General features: G+C 50.4%; 1 protein-coding gene and 1 pseudogene across 1 annotated transcript in view; both read right to left on the bottom strand.

The window, feature by feature from the left end:
• Sh3bp5 (SH3 domain binding protein 5) overlaps nucleotides 1–14,954 on the bottom strand; it is a 71,578-nt gene that overhangs the window by 4,846 nt on the left and 51,778 nt on the right. The window contains exons 4-5 of the mRNA XM_028891198.2: nucleotides 11,279–11,443; nucleotides 1,867–1,997 (exon numbers count right to left, since the gene is read on the bottom strand). Of these exons, the coding sequence (XP_028747031.1) occupies nucleotides 1,867–1,997; nucleotides 11,279–11,443 (296 nt within the window). The remainder of the gene's footprint in view (nucleotides 1–1,866; nucleotides 1,998–11,278; nucleotides 11,444–14,954) is intronic.
• LOC114708156 lies at nucleotides 3,916–6,593 on the bottom strand (annotated as a pseudogene).

Genomic DNA, 14,954 nt, shown 5'->3' with positions numbered 1-14,954 from the left:
GCCATTCAGGATTTAGGCCAGACACCAGCAGGGCTACTGGCTTACCCAAGGTCTCAGTAGATACATAGGCTCAGTAGCCTCCTCACTCCCATCTCAAGATTTCGGAAACCTTACATCCCGCTTCATTTTACTCTAGGGAGACTGTTGGGGTCCACTGACCGATAGAGAAGACGGGACTGAGGAACAGGCTGCTAAAAAACACTTCCTCTGCTGAGACCAACTACAGAAGCAAGCAATACCACCTCCTGTCAGCTAGGCATAGCAGGACTGACACTTCAACCTCAAGTTGGTCCTCGTGTACAGCGACAAAGGCTAGGTATTGGTGAACCAACCAGGTTACATTGGCAAGGAGAGAGAGAGACAAGCCCCCTGGACTCGGGGTCAGACAGCAGAGCTGGCACTTGGTAGCAGCCTTAGTGATGAGATGTTTCTCCTCCATCAAATTCCTATGTCCTGCATCTGTAATTGCTGATGACGACACATTGCGAGACCTTTTGGTGCATAAGGAAAATCTGAAATGTGGGCATAAGCTCCTTTTAGTGGCCAAACGGAATGGATGTCAGCCCAGCCAAGGTGTAGAGAAGTGTGGTAGGTGTAGGAGATGTCCAGGTGAACATGAATGTCAAAGACGGAGAACAAGGAAAAGAAGTGTGACCAAAGCAACAGGGAACGACAGAGTGACCCACCGGAGCCCCTGAAGCCATTCCAGGGAACTGGGGTCCAGTCTCACAGGCAGACAGGAGTTGTCCAAAAGTGTCTGGAGAGGTTGGCAGAGTGTGACCACAGGGAGTCTGCTTCCTTACCAGGTCAGTGAGGAGTGACAGGTCAAGTGTGAGAGAAGTATACAGAGGGCACCAGGGACTCGAAACTCCATGTATTCACACCCAACAAAGCAAGCAGCATGGAAAGCTTCTCCCTTGGCCATGGGGGAGGGGAGGTTTCCAGGAACCCTCACCACCTCTCCTGGCTGTGTCCCCAGAAGGTCATATATATCTGCTGAAGGGCAGTGGCAAACACTTAAACGTTTCCTATAGATGCATGTAAATGTGATGGTTGGAGGGAGCAGACAGAAATCAGAGGGTGGGCCCAGGAGAGGACATGGGGTAGTACAGAGCCGAGAGCAGCAACCTCTTCATTTAATAATGTCTTCCCTTACCTGGCATGTTCTTTCACCTGAACACAGGTTCTCTGTCAAGCTCTAGCTGCTCAGAACCAGGAGGAGCAGACATCAGTAGCTTAGCACATAACTTTCGGTCCCAGTTCCGACTCACTGTTGGGTCCTTTCTCTTGGAGGCCCAGGGAATGAAACAGGGACCCTGTCTCCCCAGTCATGTTTTCCCACTATGATTGTTACTTTGTCAACATGTAGAGTGGTATCAGGAGAAGAGCTTGGGAAAAGCGCCACTAACCAGTCTGGTAGCATTTCAGCAGCTCTTGATGCACAGAAACCGTGAACGGTGAGCAGAGGTCACCCCTACTGTGCTGATAGGCACACTAAGAGACAGGTCTTGTCTAGTCCATACCATCAGCTACAAAGCCAAGCATACAAGCCGAGTCCCCAAAGCGTAGTCTATGGGCCAGATAACAGTTTGCTTTGGAAATTCCTTTTCCTGTGTCACCCATGTAAGTCATATCTGGAGCAATTCTCCTGCCCCCTGCTGGCATCCCTGCCCATGGCAGTGGCAGCAGGGGGTGGTCTGGGGGTGTCACATAGGACTCCTGGGGCACAGGGCACTAGGCAGGAAATTCTAGGGCCTACCTACATAAAGTGCTTGCTCCGGTAATCCCTCAGTGAAAGCAGAGAAAAAGTGGAGCAGACGCAGAAGAGAGCCGTTCCCACCTGGGGACGGACGTGCCCAGACTTACTTGGACTTGTTGATGGCTCGCTTGAGTTTCTTCTCCAGCTGCCGCATGCGGCCCATGGCAGCATTGTACCTGGCTGCCGTCTCCTTGTGTACCAGTTCACTCCTCGTCTTGGTCTGCTCGGCCTCCATGACCTTCCAAACAACAGCAGAGACCCTCATGTCATTTAAAAAACAAAAAGTTCCTTGAGAAAATCTACAGGAGATTAAGATTAAATGTCAACAAAACAGGATCTGCTTTCTTCCTGATATAGTTTGAAAAAGCCTGTCAGATCACATACCCAAGTTGGCTATGACAGTGACTGAGAAATACTCAGCTTCCACCCATATCTACTTCCTTCTGCGTGAGCCTGCAGAACCTGGGAGAACCCCAGGGCCAGCCTGATGGACAGGCAAATGGCCGAACTGCACCAGTGGGGGCTTCAGAGCTACCTAACTAGAAGAACATTGAAACGAAAAGCACCAAGACTAGGCATGGCAGCAGAAAAGTCAGCAGGGCAGCCTTTCCCCCACGCTCCTGAAGTGGTGGCCCAGAGGAGCCCGGAATGCTTTCCAGCAGTTAAAGTTAAAGTTGTTCAGATTAGAGTCTGAGGTTCGCAAAAAGCCACCATCAAGAGAAAGGCAAAGTTCTGGTGGAAACATGGCGCCACACCTGTTGATAAACCAACAAGAGTCCTGAGTGCCCCGAACCAGGACCAGAGCAAGGCTGGCTTGATCTGAGAACCACAAGGACAGCCGAGTTCCCTGTCTTCTAGGTACAGCCACACTATACTGTACAACTAGAGAAATGGCAACAAGGTTAGGCAAGGTCACGGGGTCAGTCCCTGTTAACCCGAGTTGGGTGAGGGAGTGGGGCGTGGTCCTTGGCTTCTCTCCTAGACCCCAGCAGGGTCACTGGTGTCTGTAACTTGAGGGGAAAGAAGCACACAGAAAGGTTACTGGAATTCTCTGACATCCAGTCAGCCCTGGTTCAGTAGAGAGCCCAGGATGGACAAGATCAAGGAAAGAAACTGAGGACTGGCTGGCATCGTGAGTGCCCAGGAGAAGTCCCTGGTGAAGGTACAGCCTCAGTTGCGGTGGAGACCCCAGGATATTGGAGATGCTGGGACTATGGAGCAACCACCAAGGAAGCATCAGGTGTCGAGTGGAGGCAGCCTGAGTCTGAAACAGGCTGTGCACATGCTGTGGGTGGCAAAGCTGGAGATCCGGATCATGAGTGAGTTCCAGACACTAGACACTAGACACTGAGCTACAGAATTTGATTTATACTGCTGGATGTTGAATGTTTCTTTGACTTGTTTTTATATTCCCTTTTGAAGAAAGTATTTAACTTTTTGTTTGTTGTTATTGTTTTTAATTTTACAGGGATCCACAGTTAAGAGACTTTGGCTACGTTAAAAGAAACAATTAGACTTTTATGTGCTGAATTTTTGACAATGGGATTTTTAAAATGGCTTTTTAGATGTATTTATTTGTATTTTATGTATGTATGTGTTTTGCATGCATGTATGTCTGTGCACTACATGAGTGCCTGTTGCCTGTGGAAGCCAGAGGAAGGGGTCAGATCCCCTGGAACTGGAGTTAGAGATGGTTGTGAGCCTCCATGTGAATGCTGGGAATTGAACCCGAGTCCTCTAGAAGAGCAGCCAGTTCTCTTTAACTACTGAGCGTCTCTCCAGCCCACCAAGGAACTTTGAAATGTTTGGCTGCATTTTATTGTTTTTCTTTCCTTTTTGTTTTTGAGACAAGGTCTTACTGTGTAGCTCTGGCTGGCCTGGAACTCGGTTTGTAGGTCTAGCGGCCTTGGATTCTCAGGGATCCACCTGTCTGAGCCTCCCGACTGCTGGGATTAAAGGTATGCACATGCCTGGCTCTGGCCTGTATTTTACACTGTTATATTAATAAGAGGTCCTGGGAACACGGTTAATAGTGACGTGTCCATGTGTCAAGCTGACAAAGGACAGTGGGGCTGGTTAATTTTTGCCAGCTTGACTTAGGATGGAGTCATGGGAAGGAGTGACTCCCTCCGATTGCCCTGTAAGACTAAGCTGTGTTTTTTTTGTTTTTTGGTTTTTTTTTTTTTTGATTAATGGCTAAATTCAATTACTTGAATCCAAATATTCAGAACTAGTATAACAGTAATTTCCTCCTTTATCAGGTCAAACCACTACCATGATAATATATTTTTTTGCTTGCATAATAATTATGCTTTTACCTTAGTATAATGTGTGTGTTTTATAAATGTATAATGATTTTTTAGAACGATGACATGGCTTGTCTATGGGAGTATTTAAAAATAAAATATTATCATCATAGTAAAGGCAGAAAGATCCTAAAGGTGATTGAAAAAGTTCCTTTCTAAAGAGAAAGGGGAAATTAGGGCAAAGGCAGTCCGGGTGGAAAGCCGTCCCTTCAGTGGGAGAACTGCCTACGGTCGGCCGTCTTCTTGCTGGTGTGTTTAAAGATCTTGGACTTTTCCACTCTCTTTGTTTTCTGGTAGCCGAATCCACCACCATCTCCTCTCTTATTAAGCTTGCCATCATGGCTGCTCACGTTCAGATCCACGAAAGGAGGGACCTTAAAACCAAATGACAGAGTGACCTGAGGCAAAGTTGTTCACATTAAAGATCTGCTTGAGGGAGTGCGAGTCATACGCTCGAATGTAGGGCTTGTATGCTTCCTGTGCAGACTTACGGAGAAAGTAGTTCTTCTCAATTAGCTTTTCCAGCTGAGACTGAATATCAGAAACTTTAGACCAGGAAAAGTCAAACTGATTCAATGGAACCTTGGATTGCTTCAGGTAACGGAGGAAACCCAACTCTTCAGGGCGTAGGATGAGCAGGGCGTGCCCTCTCCCATTCAGGCCCCTGGCTGTTCTACCCACACGATGATTGTATTCCTAGGGGTCATTGGGAGGGTCATACTGAACAATCCAGTCCACTTCAGGGATGTCCAGCACCCTGGCGGCCACATCTGTGCACAGCAGTATCCCTGAATCTGCATTGCAGAATTGGAAGAACGTGGTTGTTCGCTTATTCTTATTCTGCTTTTGCCTTCCATGGATGGCCGAGAGGCAGGTCAATGTAGTTCAGTAGCTCATAGTGGTACTTCACAGACGTACATGATGAAAAGAAGACCATCACTTTCTTCTTCCGGTTCTTCTTAAGGAATGTGAAGAGCAGAAGGAACCTCTTCTCAGAGGGACACACAACATATCCCTGCTCAAGCCCATCCACCATGGCAACCTCTTTATCATCATCAACACCCACATACAATGGCTCTTTTTTCAGAGAAATTCTTGCCAAGTCTTCAACTTTTTGAGTTTGTGTGGCAGAAAAGAGCATGGTTTGCCTGTGTACTGGCAAAAGTTTAATAATTTGCTTTAATTCTTCTTCAAACCCAACATCCAAGATACGATCAGCCTCATCAATAACCAGACACTGGAGGTTCTTGTACATAAACCCTGGAGTATTCTGCATGTGGTCTAGGAGCCGGCCTGGGGTGGCCACGATGATGTTGATGCCATTGACGAGCTTCTGCGCTTCAACAGACCTGTTACTGCCACCCATGATTAGCCCATACGTGTGAACATGGTGCGTCATCAGTTCCTTCAGAAAACCGAAGGTCTGCATGGTCAGTTCTCTGGTAGGAGAGAGAATCAGGACTCCTGTTCCATTCCTGGGCATGAACTTCAGCTTGACAATGAGCTCGATCACAGGGATGAGGAAAGCAAGGGTTTTGCCACTGCCTGCTTTCGCAGCTGCCAGAAGATCCCTGCCTTCCAGAAGTGGCCTGGTACTTGTCTGTTGGATCTCGGTCATGCACCCGAAGCCCATTTCTTCCATAGCCTTCAAAGTGTTTTCATTGACGAGGTTCGACAAGGAAGCAAATGAAAGCACCTGTCAGTCCGAGGGGCAGGGACTCCTCCCTGCCGTCTGGCTCCTCCTCACCACCATCTTCTTCCTCTTGAGCCCCAATGCTTTCTTCGGTTTTTGTTTTTTTGGTGTCAGGCCCAGCATCATTTGCCATTTTCCTCTTTTTCTTCTTCTTTTTCTTTTTTGGTTCTGAATCAGGAGAAGGCGTTGCTGCTGTTTCCCCATTGGTTAAAGTGGTAGGCTTTTGGGGTGATCTTTTAACTTTCGAGTTTTCCACTGTCTCTTCAGGCATGCCTCCACTTTGTGCTTGTGCTGAGCCCACATTCACAGAATGTTTCATGGCTTTCTTAACTTTTCCGACTCTGACTTCTTCTTTAGGTACATCTCCGTTTTGAGGCAGTGACAGGCTCATGTCTGATGCTTCCTGCAGCGTCAGGTTTCGCTGCCGCAGCTTGACGTTCTGCTTCTCGATCTTCTTGCGCAGGAGTTTCATCTGTAAGTGCAACATGTTGCCCGGCTGCACGAGCTGGCTGCGCGGAGCAGCGGGTGCGCGTGCGCAGTTGGAACACGGAAGTGTGCGTCGCCAATGTATAATAATTTTTAAGGAAAAGGCGAGAAGAGAGTCGGGCTGGAGCAAGGCAACATGCTAGCTAGAGAGCTAGAAGAATCCTTCTCTTTTTTATTTCTAAAACAAATATTTCACAATGAAATAAATAAGTATCTCATGCTTGACACATGGGGAAACAGCAGTAGCTCCTCAGTCTAGTCTTGAATCTTAAGCTTTAAATGAATTATTATTGTTGTTGTTGTTTTGATTTTTTGAGACAGGGTTTCTCTGTGTAACACCTCTGGCTATCCTGGATCTCACTCTGTAGACCAGGCTGGCCTAGAACTCACAGAGATCCTGCCTGCCTCTGCCTCCTGAGTGCTGGGATTAAAGGCATGCGCCACCACCACAATCACCACCGGAGCTGGGCTCTTAATGAATTACTGGCCTAACTTTTATGAAACCTGAAAACCCCATGCCTCTCAGACAATATATCAGAGGTGATTTGTTCTTTTATGGGGAGCTCTGCCCAGAACTGAAGAGATGCACTTGAAGTGGACTCAACTGAAAAGATGCTGTTCCAAGCTGCTGAACAGAAAGTGTCCCAGGCAAAGCAGGGCTCTCCCCAGCTGTACATGGACCCTCATTCCACGTCAGCTCCCAGGCTGCAAACAAGCAAAGGCTTTCTAAACGTCAGCACCCAGAACGCCCCAAGCACTTTGCTACACTGCCAGCCACGCCTTCAGAGGCGACACACATCAGGATTTCTGCCTCACACTATCAGGACACATCACTATACTTCATCTGCATCCCGCCTCTCCACCTACACAACCTCCAGCCCTGGAAAGAGACCCCCACCACTACAAACACAGCTTCCTGCCCAGTGGCCACCAAGCAAATCACCCTGGTACACTGCCTAGGAAACCAAGGAGGCTCCTCCATCAGCAGCCTAGAATCAGGCATAAGCTGTGTGCAGTGATAGGAGAGGGAAGTTAGACATGAGGGGAGGCAAAGTTGGAGCCCAGGGACAAAAGCCTCCTCCCCGGAAAGGTGGATCAGCATGGATCAAGAGAGATGGAGCCACAGAGGAAAGCCTTTTCCGGGGCCACCCCGGCTCCCGGAAGCTCCTGTTGGTTGGGTATTTCGTCCAGACTCAGGTTCCCTATCCCCATCTCTACAAGGTGCTCTTCTGTTTTGCTGCCACCACACTGACACACCATTTACACCAATAAGCACCTCCTGTGGCAAAGAACAAGAGGCCGAACCTGGAGTTGATAGCCTAGTGGGGTATTGCAGCTCCTGCTGCAATAGGTATCATTCAAAGCAGTGTGGGATCCAGGCGGCTGGGGTAGCTCTGGCTGCTCAGAGGCGCTGTGGTCGCAGAGGCAGCATGTGGAGAGGGGTCCTGAGTACGTGGCATTTGGGTAGTAGGTGGGAGTAAACGTGTCACTGGTTTTTGTTTCATTATTTGAGATGCTGTATTCCCTACCATCTGACACACGGTCCGTGGATCCCCTTGCACCACCATGCCCAGCTTGGAGGAAACACTTCTAATAGGCTACGGTTCTCCTCTGCATCTTGCCACAGGTCCTGTGTCCCATTTGCCACAGCCATGGCATGACCACACAGGACACACAAAGATGGGCAATGGTGCTCTGCTTCCCACATCCTTATCGGAGCCAGAAGGCAGCAGGTGAACGTAGCTCAGAGACAACTGTCTAAGATGGAGGAGGTCTTCTTCTTCATTCCGGTGGTCTTGTCCTGGGGCCCATCCACAGCCTCTCTCTAACCCGAAACCTCCAGGCGGAAAGGGGCTTCCCCATCTCACAGCCTCACCGAACAACTCCAGACTGCACCTCTACGCCATGCAGGGGACATACGGTACCCTCATCCCCCTTCAGGCAGTTTTCCAGGCAGCGACTCTCCTTCCATCCTGGAAGCCTGGAGGAGGGGCTGCCCATGCCCTGTCCTTTCCTCCCCAGGAACCCCTGCTGCCAGCTCATCAGCGAGGACTGCCTTCCTCTGTCCACACCACATTTCCCTCTTCCTCCACCTGGTCCCTTGTAGCAGACACGAGGAAAGCCAATCCCTCCCTCTCCGGCTGCCAGCGCTCCTGTCTGGAGAACGGAAAGCCATTGCCTTCCCCAAAAGGCTGCTTCAAGATCAAAGAGGCCAAGGTCTGGAGACGCCTCTGCCACCAAGCCTCCCTCCGGTGCTGAGGACACAAGCCCTGTGCCCTGAGGGAGGCACTCAGCTGCAGACTTGGCAGTGTTCTGGAACCCTGTGCTGTTTCTCAGCACCAAGTCCAGAACTGTCCCCATGGCCTGTCTGTGGTGTTACATGTGACCACTAGAGAATACTGGGGTTCCTCACGTCTAGGGTGTTACAGCTTCAGTATGGCCATCTAATGTTCCATTAGACTGAGGACTGAGAGGAGACAGATGGCCTCAAGTGAGGACCATGTGGAGATATGGAGGAGAGGGTTATAAGACGCTCCGTTCCCCTAATGAAACAGGCTTCCTGGCATCTCCAGAAGGCAGCCAGGCATGCTGCCCTGCATGGCCTCGTGCTGAGGCATCCCAGCATGCTAGCCCCCAGGAGGCCTGGGAAACGGTCAGGTATTGGGAGAAATGCTCGATTCAGACAGAGGGTCACAGTCATTCATGCTATTTCAGAGCCAAACATGAGCATCTGGACTGCAGGAAGGATTGTGTCTGTATTATCCTGCAGGCTGAAGCTCTGAATAGAGTTTAATGAGGTAAGGGAAAGGTCATGGTCTCAAGAGCATTTTTATGTGGTTTTCCCCCCCTGTTGTCAGGGATGGATCTGGCTTCTTACAGGCTAAGGGTAAGCACTTGTTCTGTTACCGAGCTATCTGCTCAGAGGGGAGGATCATTTCTCACCAGTTCAAGGAGAATCATCCCAAGGCTATGCAACCATGATGGAACCAAAGTAAAGGAAACACTGTCCATGATGAGCCTGTGAGCCAGAACTCCACGTTGACTCACACAGGCTGCTGCCCCCTACTACATGAACCAGATGCCTGGGTCCTTTGTTTTAGTGGCCAGAGGGCCCATGGGCCACTGTGAATCCCTAACTGACCTGAGGAGGTCTGAAGTGACCTTGTAAAGCTCCACAGTCTGTTTGCTGCAGACCCCAGAACTTTCCAAAGACTAAGCATGTGGTGCCTTGTGGACAGTGTGAGGGTCTTGGGAGGCCTCTGTGTGCAGTTACCCACCACTGTTAACCCCATGAATAAAATGTGGACTTTCTTATTTCATAAGAACAGATCCAGTGGTTTCTTTCTCATTTTTTTTTAAAGACAGGGTTCCTTACATAGCCCAGGTTAGCCTTGGTCCAGCTGTCTTAGTCTCCTGTCTGGCATTATAGGCATACACCACCATAAGCAGGCACATTTGGGATTTCTGAAATGGCCTCTTACAGGTTGCTACAGATCGACAGCTTTGGAGGGCAAGAGGACCAAAAGGAAAGTCGGGCCTGCGGCTTCCTTAGTTGCTTCTTCTCCTCTACCAGGGCTCTGCACAGCTTCCAACCTCCCCTTCAGGTTTCTCTACAGCTGACCCGGTAAGAATTTTCTCAGCCTCGCTGGGTCTATAAGCATCATGGCCATTAGGGGGCAGGAAGCTCCAGGCTGCCAACCACAGGCTCTGTCTCCAGCCCCAGGGAGAGTTGGTGAAAAGTCAAGTCCAATCTGCCTCCTGAAGTCATTTGTACATCAGGCTTTTCTATTTAAAGATACTCACGGCCATCTTTAGTCATCAGGACCTGAGCAACTGTGGCAGGGGAGATTGACAGGAGCAGCCACTGGCACTGACTCCTGGACCTCTTGTCTAGCCCCACAGACAGCCTTCCTGTCCCTCACTGAAACCTAAGCTACAGTCTGCGCTCAGGGTCCACAGCTTGTCTGCCTGCCCTATAGAAACCTTTGGCCTTGTGGGGGACAAGCTGGTGCCATGGAGACCAAGAATCAGAAGAACTAGAGCTGTACCTGGTAGATGGATGCAGTATCCAGGAATAGTCTGTGACCTCAGCAAACTACAGCGTCAAGCAGGGTAGGAATGTCCCCAGTGTGGTGACATCGTGGGCCTTCAGGGAGCAGAGCTATCAGACCAGTGCCCAAGGAGTGGGGATGTAGTGCAGTGTTAGACTGCTTGCCTACAATGTGAAAGGTCCTGGGTTCGATCCCTCGCACAAGAAGAGAATGCTCATTTGCCACTTGAAGAGGAGATGGCCCTCTGAGAACCAGAAACAGCCAGACACCACATATGTCAGCCTTGAATCTGGACTTCCTGGCTTCCAGAACTGTGAGAAATACATCTCTATGTAGGAGCCAGTCCGTTTATGGAATTTTGTTTAGTAGCCTACCTAGACCAAGACAATTACCACTTCCAATTCTGAGCAAGGTGGCCAGAGAGGAAGTCCTGGGAGCAAGCAGAGAGCCAAATAATGCTGACATAAACCACACATGACAATCACTCCCAGCTACTGCCTTACTACTTACTCCCCAGACCCCAGCTTCACCGGGAAGGCCCTGCCTGCCTGAGTGCGTGCCCACTTGTTTCTGGGCTAGGCACTTCACCCACCATCATACACACCCATGGGCAGGCTGAGACTGTTAATGGGACTTCTACCAGGGACCGGCTGGTGGTCCTTCCGGTGTCCTGGGAGCCAACCTTGGAGAACATCCTGGCCCCTCTGGGAAATCTGACTCCACTGCCAAGACATTCAGGGACCATGTGAACCAGACAAGTTTCAGGCAATACAGAGAAAGATTAGCCTCATCTGCCACTGGGGCACTGTCATGCCTGAGTGTGGCTTAAAGCCAGTGCCCTGAAAAGGCTACACAGAGCAGACAGCCCATGACCTTTACAGGAGCGTTTCATGCTACCCAGGAACCTGTCTCTACTCCTGTGGGGACCCAAAGAACACACAGCATCCAGGTCCAGGCGCCAGTGCACACACGTCACTCCTACCCTCTGAGTGGCGTGGTTCAGCATCTCCTGCCAAGCGGAGTCAAACTGGCGTTTGTCATCCTCCAGCAGCCGCTGCTCGGCCAGGGAGATGGTCTCCTTGGCAGCACGGAGCACCTCGGTGGCCCTCTGGAAGTCCTGTGTGGCTTTCTGAGCTTCCAGCTGAGCCTGTTGAGAGAGAAGGTTGTGTGAGGCAAAGACCAGGAGTCCCTGGGGCCCATCACCCCCACCCCGGAGAAAGGGACGGGCTAACAGGTAGCTGAATGCTGAGTGGAACCCAGATAGGCCAGCGGACAGTCTTCACAGTCTGGAGCTCAACAGACAAGTAACCGCATAGATCTCGCATCTGTGATGGGAATGGCTAAGGCAGTTGTGGCCATTCTCCAAAGCCCTGGCTCAGGATCGAAGCCCAGGCAGGCGCAGCAGTCCTGGGCACTTTCCCTGTACATCAGAACCGAAAGTGCCCCCAGAGACCATAGTTGTGGGGCTTTGGGCTACAGATGAGGCACAGTAGCTGAAAACATCCTCACCCCTGAGATTCCAAAGCTGGTCAGAAGCAAGGCTTCAGGCAAACGCCCTACAACATGGGTGCCAGCCTAGCGTGGCCACTGCCTCAGTTCACACTAACTGCAGAGACAGGCCACTCGTGGCAGGGGCCAGGCCCAGGACCTATTACCAACACAACGCTACAGCCATCCTCACAGCTACAGCAGCCCCCAGTACATGTGATGCTGGTGTGTGTGTGTGTGTGTGTGTGTGTGTACATGAGTGTCTGTGTGTGTATGTGTGCATGCAGAGAAGCCCGAGGTTAACCCTGGAGCCTTGTTCTCTGTGACAAGGTTTCTCACTGGCCTGAAATTCACCTGTTTAGCTAGGCTGGCTGGCCAGCCAGCTCTAGGAACCCATCCCCCCCCCCCCCCCCCCCCCAGTGCGGAATTACAGCACGCACCACCATGCCTGGCTTTCTTATGTGGGTTCTGCGGACTGAGAACTCAGCCCCTGCTGCTTGCACAATACAGAAGCAAGAGGCCTAGGGGTTCAGATCCCCGAAAGTCACATAAATTCCGGGGAGCTGTGGCACCTGCCACAGCTGGGAAAATGAAGGCGGGGTCCTTGAAGCAAGCTGGTTAGACTAGCTACACCTCACAGCTCTGGGTTTGACTGAGACCCTGCCGCAAAAAATAAGGTGGACAACTGATTGAGGAGGATTCCTGATACCCACCCACACACATGTGGCTATGCAAACACACATGTATGCTTACCACACACATACACGTGAAAAGAAAAAATACTTCATTTCAAAGACTGAACAAAAAAATGTTAATTATCCCATTAGTCATTTTTCTGATCAATGACGAGATAATATTCGAGATATGCTAGATTAAATCAAACATACCGAAATTAATTTTACTTCAGTGATTACCAGAAACTATAAATTTGCATAGGTGACTCTCACACTGCTGTGTTTGGACAATGATGCTCCTCCCTCAAGAGTGGGCCACTGTGATGTGTCTGTGTGACTGCATCAGAAACAGGGCTGGGCTGGGCGGTGGTGGTGCATGCCTTTAATCCCAGCACCCGGGAGGTAGAGGCAGGTGGATTTCTGTGAGTTCGAGGCCAGCCTGGTCTATAGAGCGAGATCCAGGAAAGGCAACAAAACAACACAGAGAAACCCTGTCTTGAAATCTCCCCCCCCCCAAAAAAAAGAAAGACACAGGGCTGGGGAGATGGCTTGCTGTGCCCAGTGTAAGGACCTAAGTTCAGGTCCCCAGATCCCACATAAAGCCAGATCCGGTAGCACACATCTGTAACACCGGCACTCCACGGTGAGATGGGAGATGGAGGAGACAGGAGACTCCCCAGAAGCTCACAGGCCAGCGGTTAGCCTGGTGAAGGCAGGAGCGAAACGAGACCCTGTCTCAAACAAGGTGGAAGGCAGAGCTGACACCGGAGGCCATTCTCTGACCTCCATACTCACACTGTAGCACATGCTCCCCTAACAAAGGAAGCAGCATCACACTACAGCCCCAGCTCTCCTTGGGCTCACCTCCAATTTCCCACCAGAGCAGGGGCAGGCCACGCTTCATATTAATCTGCCACAGCATCACTTCCCTGCCCCCAGGTCAGCAGCGTCCCTGGGCCAATTACAGAAACTCTGACGGGACACTAACAGGACAGCCCCTGGGACTTAGGAGGGGAACAACAGGGCCCCACCCTTCCCCAGAGAAAGTCTCACGTGACTTAGAGGAAATCTTCACAGAGTCTGAAGGTACTTTGCAAAGAAAATTAAGGGGAAAAGGAACAAAGCAGCTGAGAGCACAGAGCACAGGAACCCCGCCCGCCCGGGGGAGAAACAGCTCAGTGACCCATGGTAACCCATGATGGGCATCCCCTGGTCTGGCCTGTGCACCCACAGTCCCAGCCCTCCAGACCACAGAGATCCACTCAGGAGACCGAGACCTACCTGTGGCTGAAGCACACATATCTGTGCTTCCAGGCTGGGCACAAGGGCAGGAAAAGGGGCCTTGTTTCTCGTAAGAGGAAGGATTTGTAAAGGACGGCCCTGAAGAGAGGCCTGAAGGGCAGGGAAGAGCTGCGGCTCAGAGGATGGAGACCAGGGAAGTACTTGAGGTTAGAGAAAGCATCTGAAGCTGTATCATGAGACAGGGCTGTAAGAGGGTTGTTGATTTGTTTCAAGACAGGGTTTCTCTATATAACAGCCCTGGCTGTCCTCTGTAGACCAGACTGGCCTCGAACTCATGGAAATCCACCTGTCACTGTCTCACAAATTCTGGGATTAAAGGTGTGTGCCACCACCACTCTGCAAAGAGTACTTTTAAAAAGCTAGCCTGGGCTATATGACAAGATCCTGTCTCAAAAAAATTTAATTAATAATAATAATAATAATAATAATAATAATAGAAGCCCTAATGAATGTCCACCTACCAGCCAACTCCATCCGCAGAGGTAGCCTTAGCCACATAGGGATAGGGATGCCCACCCTCTCTAGAACTAACCAGTCACTGAAAAGTAACTGGATACCAGACATGACTCACCCTCCCCAGGCTGAGCATCCTCCTACCCTTCCTTCCTTCTCCCGGAAGGACAGCCCTGCGGCCTCCATCTTTCCAGACAGGTTCAAGAAGGGTGAATCTGGACAGGTTCAGGAAAGGGTGAATTGCGACCCATCCTGTTCTGGTGGAAGCTCCACCTCAGCCCCTGGCACCCCTACACCCAAAGAGTCCGGAAGGTTCTGGTGGAAACTCCACCTCGACTCTCCTTCCCCGTCTCTCCCCTCAAACCCAGCCCTGTCTCAAGCCTGCCAAACACCACTCCTCCCCGAGAGATGCTCAAGACCACTCCCACAGAGTATTTAAACTGCACCCCAGAAAACAGACACAAGGTTTTTCAGTCTTTCTTCCCTGTCCCCTCTCTGGGGGCTGGAAAATCCTCTGGGACCGTTTTCCCCATCAAACCTGGACTTTTTCTTATTTAGTTTGGTTTGGTCTGATTTGGATTGCTGCATCTGTGGAGAGGTTTATTGGGGTGCAGAAACTTTTCCTACCCCTCCAAACTCCCTCTACCCGTAGCTTCACAACAGTGAAACACATGGATTCATCCCTTGGACCCCGAAGGTTTTCTAAAATGGGATCTCTCTGCCCCCTCTTCATTTATTTAT

This window comes from Peromyscus leucopus, chromosome 9, assembly GCF_004664715.2.
Source record: "Peromyscus leucopus breed LL Stock chromosome 9, UCI_PerLeu_2.1, whole genome shotgun sequence".
In the NCBI taxonomy this organism is placed as follows: Eukaryota; Metazoa; Chordata; class Mammalia; order Rodentia; family Cricetidae; genus Peromyscus; species Peromyscus leucopus.
Note: the sequence above shows the minus strand (reverse complement) of the source record. Positions and strands in the feature narration are given on the sequence as shown.